General features: G+C 38.6%; 3 protein-coding genes across 35 annotated transcripts in view; 2 read left to right on the forward strand and 1 right to left on the reverse strand.

Moving 5' to 3' along the window:
* The window catches only part of LOC115225116, a 384,942-nt gene that overhangs the window by 295,627 nt on the left and 66,591 nt on the right, over positions 1 to 22,724 (forward strand). For 10 of the 12 annotated variants that reach the window (XM_036514058.1, XM_036514059.1, XM_036514065.1 and 7 more), the window contains one exon: positions 20,775 to 20,813. In XM_036514058.1, coding sequence (XP_036369951.1) covers positions 20,775 to 20,813 — 39 coding nt within the window. Of the gene's footprint in view, positions 1 to 11,683; positions 11,816 to 17,598; positions 17,703 to 19,045; positions 19,095 to 20,774; positions 20,814 to 22,724 lie in introns of those variants that run through there. The other 2 variants (XM_036514061.1, XM_029796062.2) reach the window with 2 other exon arrangements.
* LOC115225115 overlaps positions 1 to 22,724 on the reverse strand; it is a 396,737-nt gene that overhangs the window by 245,946 nt on the left and 128,067 nt on the right. The window contains exon 4 of one of the 19 annotated variants that reach the window (XM_036514052.1): positions 698 to 705. The exons of the other annotated variants lie outside the window; for them this stretch is intronic. Within the exon in view, the coding sequence (XP_036369945.1) occupies positions 698 to 705 (8 nt within the window). The remainder of the gene's footprint in view (positions 1 to 697; positions 706 to 22,724) is intronic. 19 annotated transcript variants of the gene reach the window in all.
* LOC118768149 (zinc finger protein 239-like) overlaps positions 1 to 22,724 on the forward strand; it is a 69,345-nt gene that overhangs the window by 20,356 nt on the left and 26,265 nt on the right. The gene's annotated exons all lie outside the window — the stretch shown is intronic.

Here is a 22,724-nt window from a genome sequence, read left to right on the forward strand (position 1 = left end):
ATTTTAAAAAACTGCCGTTCAAACCGAAAAGATCCCAAATATCTTACAAACTATAGAATTTTCTCAATAAAGCCAAGAGAAAATGGTGTTTTATAAACACATTCTACCAGTACAGGAAGTTTAAAACTTTTTAGTTACCTAGAAATTATGTTACAAAGTGCCGTTCAAAAGGAAAAGATCCGATTCCGTGTAATTTCCATAGTGTGTGTGTGCCTGTTCTGTTTTTATCTACAAAATCCACTCACAATGCTTTGGTCGACCCGTGGAAGACACTTGCCCAATGTGTCAAGCAGTGGGAATGAACCCGGAACCATGTGATTGGTAAGCAAGCTACTTACCACACAGCCACTCATGCGCCTTTGGTGAAAGTTTCGTTAAAAAGTATGAACTTCTTGGAAGTTTTGAGGCAACAAAGTCGGTGGGGTATTAAACTGTAGGTATGCCTCTTGTTCAATAAACCTTAACGGTAACTTCCGTTGATTTTCCAAAGAATTAACGAAGTGAACTTTTAGATTAACCGTGCCCACCTCTGTATATATGTATAGGCTTGTATGGGTCCGTATGTATAATAAGTATGTATACGAGTGTCGTACGAGAAGGTACGAGACCTAATGATGTTTATTTTTGAACATAGTACCCCCTCGCCCATACATCCCAACCGTCGAAGCTGCAGTGGTTAATTCTATTGGTGGCGAACTTTGCACTCTTTTTAGTCTTCGACAGCAGATGCTACGTCGTCGTTACTGCAATACTTGTTCTCGGGTAAGTGTTTTTAAATTCCAATGTTGGGCAGGGCCGTCGAGGCCCTAAGCTCTTAAAAGATTTGGGTATCTCCGTAAAAGATTATGTAATTCGAAATATTAAACGAATCTTTTCGGTTTGAATCGGAACAACATTTTCTATGAATTCCTATGATCTCCTAATATGCTATAAAATCCTTTTTCGAGTCCCGAAATCGGGGTGGGGTGAGGTGGAAACCTCAGAAATTTCACCCGCACCCCTATTAAGCTTTTCACCTGCACGATTTTCACCGAGGGAAAAAAACTCCAGCAAAATAATAACAACAAGAACAACAATAATAATAATGGAATTATTGTATACCGTGCTCAGGTGCACCACAACTTGTCAAAACAAAAAACCATTATACATCATCATCATCTTTTAACATCTACTTTCCATGCTGGCATGGGTTGGATGGTTTGATAAAGGACTGTGTGTGTGTGTGTGTGAGCCTGTACATCTGAGAGAAAAGAAAATATTTGTCAACAGAAAAGTTTACAAATTTTGCATCAAAATAAGGGCGATCCTTCGGCATTTCTCTACCGGGTTCAGTTCCACTGCGTGGCATCTTGGGCAAGTGTCTTCTGCTATAGCCCCGGGCCGACCAATGCCTTGTGAGTGGATTTGGTAGACGGAAACTGAAAGAAGCCTGTCGTATATATATATATATATATATATATGTGTGTGTGTGTGTGTGTTTGTGTGCCTGTGTTTGTCCCCCTAGCATTGCTTGACAACCGATGTTGGTGTGTTTACGTCCCCGTCACTTAGCGGTTCGGCAAAAATGAGACCGATAGAATAAGTACTGGGCTTACAAAGAATAAGTCCCGGGGTCGATTTGCTCGACTAAAGGCGGTGCTCCAGCATGGCCGCAGTCAAATGAAACAAGGTAAAGAGAGAGTGCCTGTATTCGGGTGTGTCTGTATTTTAAAACTAGCTGTATCGCCCGGCGTTGCTCAGGTTTGTAAGGGAAATAACTATAAAGCATTTTTAGAGAGTTATAGCCAAAAAATAGCAAAAAAATGGAAAAAAATGATGGTAAATATTTTTTTGAGAGTCAAAAAAGGATGGAGCTGCGTCCCCTAGACAATTTGTGGTTCGTGTTTCTGATTCTCAACCCCATGTCGAATTTATCGATTTTTTTCAGAACTGGGGAAACTTTTCAAAATTTTCGCTGCGTTAGTTTTGAATTATGACATTGGGCTATGTGTGTGTCAAGTTTCATCAGAATCGGTTGAAAGCCGTGGTCGGGGTGAGGGTACAAGCAAACAGACACACAGAAACACGCACAGACAAACTGCCGTTTATATATAGAGAGATACACACACCCATATTCTCTCTCTTTCACCTTCTCCCTCCCTCTATTCCCCATTATACACACACACACACACACTCTCTCTCTCTCTCCACTTCATTTACCAATAATGTAAATACAGAAAACGCACACACCCATATTCCCTCTCTTTCACCTTCTCCATCCCTCTATCTCCCTATCACTCCCTCTGAATCCACAGCATCTAAGCCAGTGCTTTTCAGCCTTTTTGCTGGAGCGGAACCCCAAGGAAGCATTCCACTGGCTCGAGGAACCCCTGTGCAATAATTTAATTGTCTTATTATGCACACATATCTGCACAGGAGAATTAAAAATTACTGTCGATTTTAGCAGTTTTGTAACAGCTTGCGGAACCCCTGGACTGTACTGACGGAAGCCTAAGGTTCCGCGGAACCCTGGTTGAAAACCACAGCATCTAAGCAGTATTCGTTGCATCCATTTTTCTGGAAGTTACGACGCACCAAAGTCGAGGAGGTCACGCATCTGGAGTTACGCCAAATAAAATTACGTATTTTATTTATATAGAAATAGCAAGTAATTCGTACTGGAAACTGAAACTTATGGGCAAAGGCAATGTTTCGTTTGTAGTAGCACGCTTGTAGCACGTTTCCGTCGATTTCCGTAAAAAACTATTATTTTTTTACATATGGGTTTGCGGGAATATTTGAAGTAATGAGAGCGAAAGAGACTAAGAGAAAGCGATTTTATGACGAGGGAAGTTCTTTTGAAGTTACCATCCAGGGGAAGCATTGATGTACATGTGTGTGTGTGTGTGTGTTTGATGGGGTGTGGGAGACAGACAGTATGTTGTGTAAGTGAAGTGCTTCTGTTAGTGTGTGCGAAGAGACAGACATACATATACACATACACCGAGTAAAAAATTACGATGAATCGGCCATACATACACACACACACTTACACACACACACACATACATGCAGACATATACACATACACCGAGTAAAAAATCAGTTATCTCTCTCTTTCACACATTACTCTCTGTCTCTTCGCACACACTAACAGAAGCACTTCACTTACACAACATACTGTCTGTCTCCCACACCCCATCAAACACACACAGGCCGACTTCAAAGAGAAACCTTCTCGTCGTAAAATCGCTTCCTCTTAGTCTCTTTCGCTCTCATTACTTATGTAAAAAAATAAAGGTATTTTACGGAAATCGACGGAAATCGACGGAAATCTGAGCTACGACATACGAAACTTCGCCTAAATTAATTTATCAATTAAGAAAAAAAGACGAAAGGCTAAAAGTAGGGTCAGGGTTAGTGTTAGTGAATGTTTTTAAAACAAAGTCAATAAAACTCAAAGTATGGATCGACTAGTCATGACTAGCTTTGCGGATGCATGACTACACAAGTGCGCGCGCCGTGACGTCTATACTCAAGTAGTCCCGCCCCTTCGTCTGTGCCATAAGAGAAGTTTGTTTCAGTGAATGAGGTCGTTTACCAAAACTGAAGAATTACGTCTGGAAATCTTTCGGCTTTGGCTGCAGAAGCGTCGAATTTGATCAGCGGATTGTTCGTAAATTCCCGTAAAAAATTATTTTATTTTCTTTTATTTTGATGATGAGTGGAAGGCGATATTTGCTTCTGAGAGGAGAAAGTGAAAGATGTGTGTCCCTGTTTATGAAAGATAACGGATGTACGCGCAATCACGCCATATTCAGCTGTATCTACTTGTAGTTAATCACACCCAAACACACATCTACACTCATTATCTTTCATATACATCAGACAGTTTTTGCTCCATACTAGCAAAAACTGTCTCATGAACGGCAACGAGAAACTCAGAGTAACAGATTTTGTTGAATTTTCTGCTGCTTAAAATAAAGCATATTACTCTACCACTGGTATTTGAGTACTCTTTTTTCCACCTTGTTTCACATTTATGTGTTTACTCCGGTATATATATATATATATATATATATATATATATATATATATATATATATATATATATATATATATATATATATATATATAAATTTTAGGGTAGCAAAAAATTCTAGAAAAAAATTCTCCGCTACCAGCAGTCAAGTGAGAGAGAAAACATAGTCAATAGACTCTGTAATATACATTCAAGCATATAAGGGATGGTCATAATAGGACATTCGACTCACTAGAAAGAGCAGTTAAACTCCAAACCACTAATAGTTGTAATTCTGAAATGGAAAGAGAAATAAAAGGGTAAACGTTTTGGCGATCTTTCGTCTCTAGTAGACCTTTCCGTCGATTTCCGTAAAAAAAATTTTTTTTTTACATATGGGCTTGCGGGAACTTTTGAAGTAATATACATACATATACACATACACCGAGTACAAAATTTCAGTTATCTCTTTCTTTCACACATTACTCTCTCTGTCTCTTCACACACACTAACAGAAGCACTTCACTTACACAACATACTGTCTGTCTCACACACCCCATCAAACACACACCCACATGTACATCAATGCTTCGGTAACTTCAAAAGAACTTCCCTCGTCATACAATCGCTTTCTCTTAGTCTCTTTCGCTCTCATTACTTCAAAAGTTCCCGCAAGTCCATATGTAAAAAAAAATTTTTTAAGGAAATCGACGGAAAGGTCTACTAGAGACGAAAGATCGCCAAAACGTTTACCCTTTTATCTCTCTTTCCATTTCAGAATTACAACTATTAGTGGTTTGGAGTTTAACTGCTCTTTCTAGTGAGTCGGATGTCCTATTATGGCCATGCCTTATATGTTTGCAATTATATATATATATAAAACTTAGAACTTAGATATGTTTCGACCAAGGATTGGTCCAGGCCATGTCTAACTTAATAGCACCACCTGATAGGATTATCTAAATCCTGTTTGAGTCAAGTTTTGTTCAAGTAGTGAGTTCTTGTTGGGTGAGTTGTATCCAATTATGGGTGGCTTATCTGGTATTCTTTGAAGGAATCTATCCAGACTCCGTTTAAAGTTGATGGGATCCTTTTCCTCTTTGATCTCCCTCGGGACAATGTTAAATAGGGCAGGGCCTGTTGAGGAAAAGAAATTATGTTGCAGTGTGTATATATATATATATATATTAATTTATCTCCCTCATTATTTATATATATATATCGACTACTTACTTGGACGATGAAACCGTCCAGCACGCTTTTGTACATTGTCGGCAGCTGTCAAGCTTCATAAGTTACGCAGAATACGTGTTATCGCATCTGGGACGAGTACAGCTGTCGGCTGAGTCTATAATTAAGATGATACCTATTTAGTCTATAATTAAGATGATACCTATTTAGTCTATAATTAAGATGATATCTATTTCTTTATTACCCACAAGGGGCTAAACATAGAGGGGACAAACAAGAACAGACATAGGTATTAAGTCGATTACATCGACTCCAGTGCGTAACTGGTACTTAATTTATCGACCCCGAAAGGATGATAGGCAGGCACTAGTCGTGAAGACTGGACCCTGTACGCGCATCCGCGCTAGCTAGTCGCCAAAAAATTATTTACTTTGTTCGACATAAAAGGTCGGAAGTCTAAACACTTCAGCATCATAAATTTCCCAGAACTAAATAATACCACTTGACATTTGAACTGTACCTACTTAATATAGAGTGTAGAATTCACGTACGCATGCTTTTATGTATGTATGCATGCACACACACACACATACACACATTGTGTACGCTCAACCTTAAGGCTAACTTTCCACTAAGATTTCCTTCCAAAAATTCTTGTGGCCAAATATTATGTTATCTATTCTCTTTTACTCTTTTACTTCTTTCGGTCATTTGACTGAGGCCATGCTGGAGCACCGCCTTCAGTTGAGCAAATCGACCCCTGGACTTATTCTTCGTAAGCACAGTACTTATTCTATCGGTCTCTTTTGCTGAACCACTAAGTTACAGGAACATAAACACACCAGCATCGGTTGTCAATCTATGTTGGGGGGACAAACACAGACACACAAACATACACATATATATATATATATATATATATATATATGACGGGCTTCTTTCAGTTTCCGTCTACCAAATCCACTCACAAGGCTTTGGTCAACATGGGGCCACTTGCCCAAGGTGTCACACAGTGGGACTGAACCCGGAACCATGTGGTTGGTAAACAAGCTACTTACCACACAGCCACTCCTACACCTACATATATACGACAGGCTTCTTTCAGTTTCCGTCTACCAAATCCACTCACAAGGCTTTGATCAGCCCGAGGCCATAGTAGAAGACACTTGCCCAAGGTGCCACGCAGTGGGAATGAACCCAGAACCATGTGGCTGGTAAACAAGTTACTTACCACACAGCCACCCCTGCACCTATTCGTGTATGTAGTTTTAATTTAGAATGGATCGCTTGAAATAATTAAGAATAAGACTGTTAATTAGCTTATTTTAATTAAGTAATGTAAACGTTTTATAAAATATATTTATGGTATTTCATTATCGTTATTTCAATCAGTCATCATCATTAATTTTAACAGCTTGAAATAATTAAGAATAAGATTGTTAATTAGGTTTATTTTGAAGCTTATTTCTTTAAGCGATTTAGGATGGCTGTGTGGTAAGAAGCTTGCATTCCAGCCACATTGGTTCGGTCACACTGCGTGGCTCTTAGATCAGGTGTTTGCTACTAAAACCATGGGGCACTCAAAGCCTTGTGAGTGGATTTGGTAGAAAGAAAATGAAAGAAGCCTGTCACAAGTATATGTGTGTATATACATATATATATAGACATATACAAAATAAGAAAAATCAAAATCAAAAATCAAAATCGATCAACATGAATGGAAATTGTAGATGTGATACCAGTGCCGGTGGCACATAAGAGAACCATCCGAACGTGGCTGTTGCCAGCGCCGTCCCGACTGGCCTCTGTGCTGGTGGCACGTAAAAAGCACCATACGATCGTGGCCGTTTGCCAGCCTCGCCTGGCCTCTGTGCCGGTGGCGCGTAAAAAGCACCATCCGATCGTGGCCGTTTGCCAGCCTCGCCTGGCCTCCGTGCCAGTGGCATGTAAAAAGCACCATCCGATCGTGGCCGTTTGCCAGCCGCACTTCGCCTCCGTGCCGGTGGCACGTAAAAAGCACCATCCGATCATGGCCGTTTGCCAGCCTCGCCTCGCTTCCGTGCCAGTGGCACGTAAAAAGCACCCACTACACTCACAGAGTGTTTGGCGTTAGGAAGGGCATCCAGCTGTAGAAACATTGCCAGATCAGACTGGGCCTGGTGCAGCCTTCTGGCTTCCCAGACCCCAGTTGCACCGTCCAACCCATGCCAGCATGGAAAGCGGACGCTAAATGATGATGATGAGGAGGAGGAATAGATTCCTTAGAATCATCATCTTACAGATAATACCAATTCATATAATTTATTAACTAATTAAATAGGAACATCCAAATCCAACAGAGTAAAACAGAATAAAACAATATACATCAATGAGATTATACCATAAAAATAATACATATAAAATGGATCTTACAGCTGTTTCAGCCTGTAGATAAGGGTATCTCATTATGCCCATATTAGTCAGATGTATTGAGGTAATATGCAGTTAAAAATGAGTTACTTATATATATATATCTCAAGGCCTAGGCTGAAACAGCTTTAAGATCCATTTTATGTGTATTATTTTTATGGTATTATCTTACTTATAGATGTATATTGTTTTATTCTGTCTTATTCTGTTGGATTTGGATGTTCCTATTTAATTAGTTAATAAATTATATGAATTGGTATTATCTGGAAGTTGATGATTGAAAGAAATCTATTCCTCCATTTTCTTATTTTGTATTATGAATTTCAGGTAAAACATTTTACCTTCGCCCATATAATACAATAAATGAATTGCATTGCAATTCTTAGCATTTCTGGGTACTTTATTGGCAGTATATTGGATAAATGATATCCCATAGTGGGTTACACTCATAACCCCTATCTCACTCTGTACTATATCTTTATATATAAAAGAGAGGTTGTGTGCTGTCTGTCTCCTATGATTTAGATTCCTAACTACTCCCACATTTTGCGGTGCAGTTTAACCAAAACCGGGTATCTTATAGTCGTGATTCATATCAAGCCCTTCTGGGTATTAGCACGCGTCTACGATTTAAAAAAAAATTTACCATCATTTTTTTCGCTATTATATAAGGGAAGTAACTCTCTAAAAATGTCTACGATGAGTCAACGATTTAAAAAAAAATTTACCATCATTTTTTTTCCATTTTTAATGCATTTTTTGGCTATTTTTTTGGCTATAACTCTCTAAAAATGCTTATATAGTTATTTCCCTTACAAACCCGAGCAACGCCAGGCGATACTGCTAGTATATATATATATATATATATTTACACGATAGGCTCTTTTCAGTTTCTATGTGTGTGTGTGTGTTTATCTTTGGTCTCTGTTTAATCATCCTGTCCCCACTTGTCAGCAGGTGTTGATGTGATAAGGTCCCCCTAATTTAGTGTTTCGGCAAAAAGATATCAATACAATTAGTTCTAGGCTTAAAAATAAGTCCTGGGGTCAATTTGTTTGACTAAATCGCTTTGAGATGACGCTCCAGCATGGCCACAGTCAAATTGCTGAAAGAAGTAAAGGCATATCTACACAAGTTGTGGTGCACCTGAGCACTGTATACAATAATTTCATTATATTTAAGTGCATCCCCCCCCACGTCCATACACCTTTCTTTCCTCATATCGTCCAGAAAAATGAATATTCTTTTAAAGGAAATTTGCAACAAATATGCTTCAGATGTTGTAGATTACAATTATATTGAAATCTATTCTAAAAAAAAAAAAAAATTGATGGGCACAGGAGTGGCTGTGTGGTAAGTAGCTTGCTTACCAACCACATGGTTCCGGGTTCAGTCCCACTGCATGGCATCTTGGGCAAGTGTCTTCTGCTATAGCCTCGGGCCGACCAATGCCTTGTGAGTGGATTTGGTAGACGGAAACTGAAAGAAGCCTGTCGTATATATGTGTGTGTTTGTGTGTCTGTGTTTGTCCCCCTAGCATTGCTTGACAACCGATGCTGGTGTGTTTACATCCCCGTAACTTAGCAGTTCGGCAAAAGAGACCGATAGAATAAGTACTGGGCTTACAAAGAATAAGTCCTGGGGTCGATTTGCTTGATTAAAGGCGGTGCTCCAGCATGGTCGCAGTCAAATGACTGAAACAAGTAAAAGAGTAAAAAGAGTAAACCTAGCGGTTCGGCATAAGAGACCGATAGAATAAGTACTGGGCTTACAAAGAATAAGTCCTGGGGTTGATTTGCTCGATTAAAGGCGGTGCTCCAGCATGGCCTCAGTCAAATGACTGAAACAAGCAAGAGAGAAAGAGATGGGTTTGCACACACACACACACACATACTGACAGATAACATTTTTCTATCAAAATTTCAAGTTTCAATTCACGATGTGTATGTAATTATGTATGTGTGTGAGCCCACAAATTTTGTTTACGTATTAAATTCTGATATAATCGTCACCTTCACAATCCGAATAATATTTGTAGAAAATTCCACTAAAGAAATATCCATTTTTCCAAAAATTATGAGGAAATAAAACCAACTGATGTGAATTTTCCAAAACTTTTCACCCCACCCTCAGAAAACTTTTTCACAACAAATTCCAATATATCCATTAATATCCATTTGTCAGAAAGTTATGAGTAAAGAAAGGTTTGTGATTTAAGGGAGATCTGCCTGTTGTTTCTAACACATCCCACAACCACCTTTCTTGTTTCTTCCTCACTCTAACATGTATTCATGTTTTTCAATATTTTTGTCCCCATAAAAGCATTTATGCTGTTAAAACAAATTGGTTTTAAAATTTGATTTTTGGTAGAATTCTGGTTTAAGAACCCCATATAACCCCTCATAACCTTTTTTAACTTTTTGGAATAAAAAAAAAAATTCAGTACATTTTCAGTAAAATATTCAAAACTAAAGTTTTTCAATTTTATATTTCAGCTGATGTAGAGAAACTAAGTTCCTTTTGTTGCTTGCATTTCCCAGTTGATTCTTGAAAATTTCCATTGCATCAAGCCATAAGTACAAGGTATGTTGGAATAAAAGAGATTTTGCTGTAAATGTTTGTAGTGGATCTTGCTAGCATGAAGTGGATTCGATCCACCATAGCCGAATTTAAATTAACACTGCAACAAAACTTTTCCCATGGTGGAACAATGGTTTTTTTTTCTCTGACAGCAGTTTTACATTTTCCAGATGCCTTTAGCTAGGCCGAAATAATGTCTTCACTACTTGACCCTTTCTAACCTTTTCTACTTCACCAAAAGCTAGAATAGAGATAACAAAACCACCAACTAAATCTATGATATATCTATCCTTCTGGTTAGTTATAAAAGCAAGAACACCCCAAGCAAAAATCAGTAAGTCAACTCCTGTGATAACACAACAAGTTCAGTCACTTTGGTGATGACTCACCAAGTTAGCCACTACAATGATAACTCAGTGAGAACAAAGTCTGGCTGACCAGCTAGAACCTTGTTCAGAGGGAGAAATGAAGTTTACTGTCAGCAACTGCGAGACAACGTCCCACACCTTACAACTCTCTCTAGCTCTAATTCTGTTCTCTTACAACATCATTCTATCTCTCTCTCTGGAATTACTACTAAACAATGAAGAGGATACAAACACAAACTTTACTTCGCATGCTTTTGGATTTTTCAAAACCTGCCCGTCGATGCAAGTTATTGGTAATGTAACAATAAATAAATATTTCCTTAAAACTTCATGCCTTGTTCCTCTTTGACATCCTACAGTATGCAATTATAACAACAAATTTTCATCGTCACAAATGCTGACAATCGACACATCGTAATATTGTTTACTAATCAATTTCTACCGTTACAATTACTGACCCTCAACTTCAACTAAAAATTTTATCGTTACAAATAGTCTAATAAAAATATACCCGTTACAACTTGTGGCCCCGAAGAAGAGCATTGTAGCCTTCACAAAGATTAACTGCAAGCCAGCGCCGCCTCGACTACCTTCCGTACCGGTGGCACGTAAAATACACCAATCCGACCGTGGCCGTTGCCAGCCTCGCCTGGCACCTGTGCAGGTGGCACGTAAAAAGCACCCACTACACTCACGGAGTGGTTGGCGTTAGGAAGGGCATCCAGCTGTAGAAACATTGCCAGATAAGACTGGAGCCTGGTGCAGCCTTCTGGCTTCCCAGACCCCAGTTGAACCGTCCAACCCATGCTAGCATGGAAAACAGACGTTAAACGATGATGATGATGATGATGATGATGAAACTGGCGAGCCCGTGGAAAAAGATTGGCTGCCTTCTGAACCTATGTTACCAACAATTTGGTGAACCCGTGTAAAGAGAAATAATACCTTTTCATGCTAGATGCTGATTCGAATTAAAGAACTGGACCATCTACAGTCGCTAACCCAAAGGAAAATGAATGACAACCTTCGACACCACCATGATGCACCCTCCATCGATCTGCTACAGGAAGCACTATTCTGCAATGCAATCTACGATGCACTTCGCTGCAATGCAACACAGCCGACGCACAAGGTATTCGCTTACATGCCAAGAAACTAACTGGAAGAAAATATGGAAGCCCGCACATGCAACCTTTTCAGCACACACACGCTTTTCGTCTCATCCTGATGTACAAACCCTGCATGGTTTGTGAACTTTTGCATGGACGTAAGTCTCTCACATAGACTTTGAGCAACTCTTTTTATTTGCATGCACATCTATTCACTTTCAGCTGTAGACAAAGGACACTATTTTCAGCTAAGTTTGTTATTTTTGCTTATTTTATTATTGTTCTGTTTGCACTGCACACTTTCATTTGTTTACGAGTTACACATATTCCACGATGCACACATTCCACGAAGCACATATTCCACGAAGCACATTCTGCGATGAACATATTCCCTGATGCACATATTCCACAATACATATATTCCATGTTGCACATATTCCATGAAGTGCATTCCACGATGCACATATTCCACAAAGCACATTCCCCGATGCACATATTCCACGATGCACATATTCCACGAAGCACATTCTGCGATGCATATATTCCACAAAGCACATTCCCCGATGCACATATTCCACGATGCACATATTCCACGAAGCACATTCTGTGATGCATATATTCCACAAAGCACATTCCCCGATGCACATATTCCACGATGCACATATTCCACGAAGCACATTCTGCGATGCATATATTCTACGAAGCACATTCTGTGATGCATATATTCCACGAAGCACATTCTGTGATGCATATATTCCACAAAGCACATTCCCCCGATGCACATATTCCATGAAGCACATTCTGTGATGCATATATTCCACAAAGCACATTCCCCCGATGCACATATTCCATGAAGCACATTCTGTGATGCATATATTCCACAAAGCACATTCCCCCGATGCACATATTCCACGAAGCACATTCTGTGATGCATATATTCCACAAAGCACATTCCCCCGATGCACATATTCCACGAAGTACATTCTGTGATGCATATATTCCACAAAGCACATTCCCCGATGCACATATTCCACGATGCACATATTCCACGAAGCACATTCTGCGATGCATATATTCCACGAAGCACATTCCCCCGATGCACATATTCCACGAAGTACATTCTGTGATGCATATATTCCACAAAGCACATTCCCCGATGCACATATTCCACAATACATATATTCCACAAAGCACATTCTGCGATGCATATATTCCACGAAGCACATTCTGTGATGCATATATTCCACGAAGCACATTCTGTGATGCATATATTCCACAAAGCACATTCCCCCGATGCACATATTCCATGAAGCACATTCTGCGATGCACATATTCCCTGATGCACATATTCCACAATACATATATTCCACAAAGCACATTCTGTGATGCACATATTCCACGAAGTGCATTCCCCGATGCACATATTCCACGAAGCACATTCTGTGATGCATATATTCCACAAAGCACATTCCACGATGCACATATTCCACGATGCACATATTCCCTGATGCACATATTCCGCAATACATATATTCCACGTTGCACATATTCCACGAAGCGCATTCCACGATGCACATATTCCACAAAGCACATTCCCTGATGCACATATTCCACAATACATATATTCCACGTTGCACATATTCCGCGATGCACATATTCCACAATACATATATTCCACAAAGCACATTCTGTGATGCACATATTCCACGAAGTGCATTTCCCGATGCACATATTCCACGAAGCACATTCTGTGATGCATATATTCCACAAAGCACATTCCACGATGCACATATTCCACGATGCACATATTCCCTGATGCACATATTCCGCAATACATATATTCCACGTTGCACATATTCCACGAAGCGCATTCCACGACGCACATATTCCACAAAGCACATTCCCTGATGCACATATTCCACAATACATATATTTCACGTTGCACATATTCCGCGATGCACATATTCCACAATACATATATTCCACAAAGCACATTCTGTGATGCACATATTCCACGAAGTGCATTCCCCGATGCACATATTCCACGAAGCACATTCGGTGATGCATATATTCCACAAAGCACATTCCACGATGCACATATTCCACGATGCACATATTCCCTGATGCACATATTCCGCAATACATATATTCCACGTTGCACATATTCCACGAAGCGCATTCCACGATGCACATATTCCACAAAGCACATTCCCTGAGGCACATATTCTACAATACATATATTCCACGTTGCACATATTCCGCGATGCACATATTCCACAATACATATATTCCACAAAGCACATTCTGTGATGCACATATTCCACGAAGTGCATTCCCCGATGCACATATTCCACGAAGCACATTCTGTGATGCATATATTCCACAAAGCACATTCCACGATGCACATATTCCACGATGCACATATTCCCTGATGCACATATTCCGCAATACATATATTCCACGTTGCACATATTCCACGATGCACATATTCCACAAAGCACATTCCCTGATGCACATATTCCACAATACATATATTCCACGTTGCACATATTCCACGAAGCACATTCTGCGATGCACACATTCTGCAATGCACATCTTCCATGAAGCGCATCCTACGATGCACATATTCCGCGTTGCACACATTCCGCGTTACACATATTCCACCCAGCACATTCCGTGAAGTACATATTCCACGAAGCACATTCCACAAAGCACATTCTGTGTTGCACACATTCTGTGTTGCACACATTCCACGAAGCACATTCCACGTTGCACAAATTATGTGACGATTCGTTTCACTAAAGCAGCTAAATCCATTTGCATCTCTTTTTGAATGTTCCTTATTATTATTATTCATATTTTGAATGTACATTTTTTTTGTTCACTTTGAAAATGTTTGTATTGTTGCATAGACACACGCATGCACCTTTCTTCACAGCCTTGCGCATGCATCTGCACACTTGATTCATACACACACGCATGCACCTTTCTTCACAGCCTTGCGCATGCATCTGCACACTTGATTCATACACACACGCATGCACCTTTCTTCACAGCCTTGCGCATGCATCTGCACTCTTGATTCATACACACACACATGCTATCTCTGCCACATTCATGCTCTACACATGCCTTTCTCTCTAACGGGAAATAAATATCTCCTTAAAACTTCATGCATTTTTCCTCTTTTACATCCTGCATTATGCAATTATAACAACAAATTTTTATCGTCAGAACTACTGACGATCGACACATCATAATATTGCATGCCTGATCAATTTCTACCATTAAAAACAAATTGGTTTGAAAATTTGATTTTTGGTGGAATTCTCGTTTAAGAACCCCATATGACCCCTCATAACCTTTTTTAGCTTTTTGGAATTTAAAAATAAATTCAGCACATTTTCAGTGAAATATTCAAAAATATAGTTTTTTAAATTTTATATTTCAGCTTATGTAGAGAAACTAAGTTCCTTTTCTTGCTTGTATTTCAATATTTTTATCCCCATAAAAACATTTATGCTATTAAAACAAATTGGTTTGAAAATTTGATTTTTTGTGGAATTCTTGTTTAAGTACCCCATATGACCCCTCATAACCTTTTTTAACTTTTTGGAATTTAAAAATAAATTCAGCACATTTTCAGTGAAATATTCAAAAATATAGTTTTTTAATTTTATATTTCAGCTTATGTAGAGAAACTAAGTTCCTTTTCTTGCTTGTATTTCAATATTTTTATCCCCATAAAAACATTTATGCTATTAAAACAAATTGGTTTGAAAATTTGATTTTTGGTGGAATTCTGGTTTAAGAACCCCATATGACCCCTCATAACCTTTTCTAACTTTTTGGAATTTAAAAAAAAATTCAGCACATTTCCAGTGAAATATTCAAAAATATAGTTTTTTAATTTTATATTTCAGCTTATGTAGAGAAACTAAGTTCCTTTTCTTGTTTGTATTTTCCAGTTGGTTCTAACATGTATTCATCATCATCATCATCATCGTTTAGCGTCCGCTTTCCATGCTAGCATGGGTTGGACGGTTCAACTGGGCTCTGGGAAGCCAGAAGGCTGCACCAGGCCCAGTCTGATCTGGCAATGTTCTACGGCTGGATGCCCTTCCTAACACCAACCACTCCATGAGTGTAGTGGGTGCTTTTTACATGTCACCGGCACAGGTGCCAGGGGAGGCTGGCAAACGGCCACGATCGGATGGTGCTTTTTATGTGCCGTCCCCATAAAAACATTTATGCTATTAAAAAAAATTGGTTTGAAAATTTGATTTTTTGTGGAATTCTTGTTTAAGAACCCCATATAACCCCTCATAACATTTTCTAACTTTTTGGAATTTAAAAAAAAATTCAGTACATTTTCAGTGAAATATTCAAAAATATAGTTTTTTAATTTTGTATTTCAGCTTATGTACAGAAACTAAGTTCCTTTTCTTGCTTGTATTTCAATATTTTTATCCCCATAAAAACATTTATGCTATTAAAACAAATTGGTTTGAAAATTTGATTTTTGGTGGAATTCTCGTTTAAGAACCCCATATGACCCCTCATAACCTTTTTTAACATTTTGGAATTTAAACATAAATTCAGTACATTTCCAGTGAAATATTCAAAAATATAGTTTTTTAATTCTGTATTTCAGCTTATGTACAGAAACTAAGTTCCTTTTCTTGCTTGTATTTCAATATTTTTATCCCCATAAAAGCATTTATGCTATTAAAAGAAATTGGTTTGAAAATTTGATTTTTGGTGGAATTCTGGTTTAAGAACCCCATATGACCCCTCATAACCTTTTCTAACTTTTTGGAATTTAAAAAAAAATTCAGTACATTTCAAGTGAAATATTCAAAAATATAGTTTTTTAATTTTATATTTCAGCTTATGTAGAGAAACTAAGTTCCTTTTCTTGTTTGTATTTCCCAGTTGGTTCTAACATGTATTCATCATCATCATCATCGTTTAGCGTCCGCTTTCCATGCTAGCATGGGTTGGACGGTTCAACTGGGGTCTGGGAAGCCAGAAGGCTGCACCAGACCCAGTCTGATCTGGCAATGTTTCTATGGCTGGATGCCCTTCCTAATGCCAACCACTCTGTGAGTGTAGTGGGTGCTTTTTACGTGTCACCGGCACAGGTGCCAGACGAGGCTGGCAAACGATCACAATCAGATGATGCTTTTTATGTGCCATCCCCATAAAAACATTTATGCTATTAAAAAAAATTGGTTTGAAAATTTGATTTTTTGTGGAATTCTCGTTTAAGAACCCCATATAACCCCTCATAACCTTTTCTAACTTTTTGGAATTTAAAAAAAAATTCAGTACATTTTCAGTAAAATATTCAAAAATATAGTTTTTTAATTTTATATTTCAGCTTATGTAGAGAAACTAATTTCCTTTTCTTGCTTGTATTTCCCAGTTGGTTCTAACATGTATGGTTTTTCAATCATCACCTTCACAATCCGAATGATATTTGTAGAAAATTCCACTAAAGAAATATCCATTTTTCCAAAAGTTATGAGGAAATAAAGCCAACTGATGTGAATTTTCCAAAACTTTTCACTCCACCCTCGGAAAACTTTTTCACATCAAATTCCGATATATCCATTAATATCCATTTGTCAGAAAGTTATGAGTAAAGGAAGGTGTGTGATTTAAGGGAGATCTGCCTGTTGTTTCTAACACATCCCACAACCACCTTTCTTGTTTCTTCCTCATTCTAACATGTATTCATGTTTTTCAATATTTTTGTCCCCATAAAAACATTTATGCTATTTAAAAAAACTGGTTTGAAAATTTGATTTTTGGTGGAATTCTCGTTTAAGTACCCCATATAACCCCTCATAACCTTTTTACTTTTTAAATTTTAAAAAAATTCAGTACATTTTCAGTAAAATTCTAAAAAATAATATCTTTTATTTTTTTCTTTCAGAAACTAAGTTCTTTTCGTTGTTTGTATTTCCCAGTTGGTTTTTGAAACTTCCCATTGCATCAAGCCACAACTATAAGGTTTGTCCAAATAGAAGAGATTCTGTTGTAAATATTGGATTGTATAGTCATAAAAACACAAGATATATATATGAGGGAGATTTAGCTGTTGTGTCTTGCACATCACACAGACTTTCACAGAATTACATGTAGACATAGATTAAAGAACAAACAAAATGTGAAAACTAATTCCTTATTTTAAGCATTAAAAATGTAAATTCAGGACTCTATCAATATCTGTAACTTACTGCAAACTCATTAGGAGATGTGGAGAGAGAGAGAGACAACCCAAAGCAAAACGACCAAGGAGCCGCCGGTTGCCGAAACAGACACTCCGAGGATTTTCACCAGAGCCCCGTCTGCCGGGTTGTGGGCCTAATACCACTCGGTGTCAGACCAAACTGCCTTGGGTGGCCCTACCAGGAACCAAAGTTCCCGACAGCATAGCTCTGACACTACCCGTTGCCAGTGTCCCCACCACGGTGAGGAGGGGATGGACTTCGGGGACGCATGATTTTTGAATGCAACATGAGTTATGGTGCTTGAGTGCATTGAACTAGAATGAGGGTTGTCATTCAAAAGTCCAAGAAAAAAACAAAGTTTGTAAATGCGAGGAAATACCATGGAGTTTCAGGGAACCTGACATGATCTGTAACTGTTGGATTTTCAGAAAAACTATACAAGAAGGTGCAGGAGTGGCTGTGTGGTAAGTAGCTTGCTTACCAACCACATGGTTCCGGGTTCAGTCCCACTGCGTGGAATCTTGGGCAAGTGTCTTCTGCTATAGCCCCGGGCCGACCAATGCCTTGTGAGTGGATTTGGTAGACGGAAACTGAAAGAAGCCTTTCATATATATGTATATATATATATGTATGTGTGTGTCTGTGTTTGTCCCACTAGCATTGCTTCACAACCGATGCTGGTATGTTTACATCCCCGTCACTTAGCGGTTCGGCAAAATAGACCGATAGAATAAGTACTGGGCTTACAAAGAATAAGTCCCAGGTTCGATTTGCTCGACTAAAGGTGGTGCTCCAGCATGGCCGCAGTCAAATGACTGAAACAAGTAAAAGAGTAAAGAGTAAGAAGAATGTTCACAGTTAGAAGTTTCAAATGATTTAGAATTTTCTTCAGAAAACGTTTATTTTGACGTGAAAATGCTGTAGCAAAAAGTGTTTGTGCAAGTTCAAACTGCACTTGTCTCTACTGTACAGCGTTCTGTAGTATTCGAAATAGTTAAGAATAAGATCTCCAATGCCACAGGCTCGACCACAAATCTATTAAAGAGTGACTGATGATATTGTGACTGTTTGTTTTTCTCAGCCTGACCAGCCTCGGACCCTGGGCTATAAACTTTGTTATTTTGCAGCTTTTCAAAATTATTTTTTCAGATCATGGCTAAATGGATCTTGTTCTGCTATTTGTTTGTAACATTTGACCGTAAGTTTTATTTATATTTTATTTAATTTCTTTCCATAACTTATTTTTGTTAAGGCAAACTTACTCAGGTGCACAGGGGTCTGGAATGGGGTCACTCACATAAGGAGGATTTTCTTTGTTTTGGTAGGGATTTTCCCAATTTTGTTTTCATCACAGCTTTAGAAATGATGCATTTTATGGAAGAAAATTTGGTCCAGTGGTTAGGGCAGCGGACTCGCGGTTTCGATTCCCAGACCGGGCGTTGTGAGTGTTTATTGAGCGAAAACACCTAAAGCTCCACGAGGCTCCGGCAGGGGATGGTGGTGATCCCTGCTGTACTCTTTCACCACAACTTTCTCTCACTCTTACTTCCTGTTTCTGTTGTACCTGTATTTCAAAGGGCCGGCCTTGTCACTCTCTGTGTCACGCTGAATATCCCCAAGAACTACGTTAAGGGTACACGTGTCTGTGGAGTGCTCAGCCACTTACACGTTTATTGAGCGAAAACACCTAAAAGCTCCACGAGGCTCCGGCAGGGGATGGTGGTGATCCCTGCTGTACTCTTTCACCACAACTTTCTCTCACTCTTACTTCCTGTTTCTGTTGTACCTGTATTTCAAAGGGCCGGCCTTGTCACTCTCTGTGTCACGCTGAATATCCCCGAGAACTACGTTAAGGGTACACGTGTCTGTGGAGTGCTCAGCCACTTACACGTTAATTTCACGAGCAGGCTGTTCCGTTGATTCGGATCAACCGGAACCCTCATCGTCGTAACCGACGGAGTGCTTCCATCCATCCACCGTCTTATTTCTGGAGTGCAGTCACCATCTCGATTTCTTTTGGAGCCAAGGAAGATGAAATCATCAACCACTTCAATCTCTTCATTATCGATCTTGATGCTGGTGTTTGTTGTGGCTGCTGTTGACATGATCTTCGTTTTCTTAACCACAACCCGTCACTATTTAATAAATTCTCAGATGTCTTTACTTTAACAGCTTCGTTTCCCTCTGTGTCTGCTGTAGTGTTTCCTGGTTTATCGAAATACGTGGGAATTTCATTTATGTATCCAATATTTCCTGGGGAGAACCCAAACATTTTACACTCCTTCAGAACAAATTTTTTCAGTTTCTGAGCAATATGAGTTTTTTTTTTGGCAGTCGCAGTCACTTATCAATACATGTCAGCCTCAACATCCAAAGCCCTCATGTTCCACCATTTTGTCCTGCACCTTTCAGGGTCCACCTCTTCCACAGATTGCCTCCGCAGTTAGAGATCAGCACTTCTTTACATAGCAGTCCTTGTCCGTTCATTTTTAGAATGACATTGTAAGACAGGTGTAAAAGGATGACCCATTACCAGTTTAAACATGAAACAGGTAGAATCTTTGTGCCAGGTATGGCTACTTTAACTCGTTAGCAATTAGTTTATTCCGTTTAATGTAATGCTCCTTTAGACTTGGTTTTTGAATTAATCATTCGTTATCTTGTAGTTTTGACATTTTGATGATGTGATTGTTTATTTTTAGACTGACATTGTAGGGTAGGTGTGAGGGGCTGGACCCAGCCACTTAGAACATAAAACAGATATGGCTGCTTTAATCCTTTAGCAATCAAATTACTGTGAAATGTAATGTTCATTTATTCACATTGTTTTGAATTATTTCATCTTAAAATCAAAAAATTTTGTTTTCATCTTTTACAGATTTGTCAAGGGCACAAAAGTATAATATCACCCAAAGTGGTAAATATATTCTTCTTTCCTACATTTGACCCTCCAACATGGAGTATAGGCCACTCATAATTGAATTCCATGTTGCATAATTTTTCACCTCTGTACTTATACTCTGCCATGAATGTCCCCCTTTCTCTAGTTCCTTTTGTGTTGATCTACGCCACTAGTTCTTAGGCCTACCTCTCTTTCTATATCCAAGTTAAGCTAAGTTAAGGTAAGTTAAGTTAATTTTTGGGCTCAAAAAGCAAAAAAGCAAGGCCATGTAGGGGGACATGGAGTTATGTACAGGGTGGTGTTCATGCAAAGAGTTCAGGCCATTTGTGGTCAAGGGAGACTTTGAACCAAGCAGTCGTCAGCATCTTCACTATCTCGTCCGGCAGCTTATTCCACGGATCCGCAACCCGGACGGAGAAGGCCCCTCTTCTTCGATTGAGATGAAATTGTCGCAGATAGAGTGCATTCCACTCTGCGCTTTGCTCTACAATGATACAAAGAGTGGCGGTTTGATCTCCACATGAACGGTTCTTCCTAAATCCAGCTTCTTCTTTACTGCTGTCCTCATCATCTCTAAAAGTATCCTGTTAAAATCTTTTCCGGGAGCTGATAATAGCCTAATCCCTCTATAAGATGCTGAGTACTCATCAGCCAATTATAGAGGTTTTCCATTAATAAAAAAGTTATCAAATCAAGTGGCAACATTATAGAGAAGGTAGATATATAGACAAAGATGTGGATTTAAATTTTAAGAACATATGAGGTACTAAGATTTGGTTGTTCCACTACATCATACGTTCTTAAAATTAAAATCCACATCTTTGTCTATATATCTACCTTCTCTATAATGTTGCCACGTGATATGAACATTTTTGTATTAACAGAAAACCTCTATAATTGGCTGATGAGTGTTCAGCATTTTAAAACTGTTGTAATACTTACAACATTTAATAAAATGATGTAGTACGAAACGATCGTACCAAATTACCGGAGTCATTCTTATTGCTTATTTTCATTATAATCACCCCACGGATTTCTATGGATAACACCATACAAAATTCTGGTGCATCTAAATTAAGTACCATATTCATTTGAATCTAAATTTTTGCTGAACTTATATATATATATATTTGCCAACATAATGTGGCAGTCTTGGTTAGGACGAATGATACTGTAAATTTAGTCTTAGGAAACATCATCTATCTGCATACCAATGGTCTCTGGGTTATTTCCCTTCATCAGCACAGAATAACTGCTCGGCTACAGATGACTCCACTAAACTCTTGTCCAAAATATATACTTTCCAAAGTGACACAAAGTCTCTGATCTAACAAATAGAAAATTATTTCTAAATCTCTGAACAAAAGACATTGAGTAACAGTACTCTAGGGTAGAGATTATTTGCCAACATAATGTGGCAGTCCTGGTTAGGACGATTGTTACTGTTCCTTAGCCCTAGGAAATATCGTCTCCAGCAGGCTATATGACACACTAGCTGCATCCTTATATTTTCAAACAAGGGAGTTTAGCATCCCATAGGACATAGATAGCGTGTCATATACCCAGCTGGAGGCAGTGTTTCCTAGGGCTAGATAACAGTAACAATCATCCTAACTAGGACTGCCATATTATGCTGGCAAATAATCCTTACTCTCGAGTAATGTTACTGAATGTTTCTCATTCAGGGACTTAGAAATAATAATTTTCTATTTACATATATATATATATACATATATATAAACAATGGGCTTCTTTCAGTTTCCATCTATCAAATCCACTCACAAGGCTTTGAAACACACAAGTTTGTATGTATATATATACACACACAAGTGTGTATGTATATATATACACACACATATACATACACACACATATACATACAATGGGCTTCTTTCAATTTCCATCTAGAAAATCCACTCACAAGGC

Source organism: Octopus sinensis, linkage group LG27, assembly GCF_006345805.1.
Source record: "Octopus sinensis linkage group LG27, ASM634580v1, whole genome shotgun sequence".
Classification (NCBI taxonomy): Eukaryota; Metazoa; Mollusca; class Cephalopoda; order Octopoda; family Octopodidae; genus Octopus; species Octopus sinensis.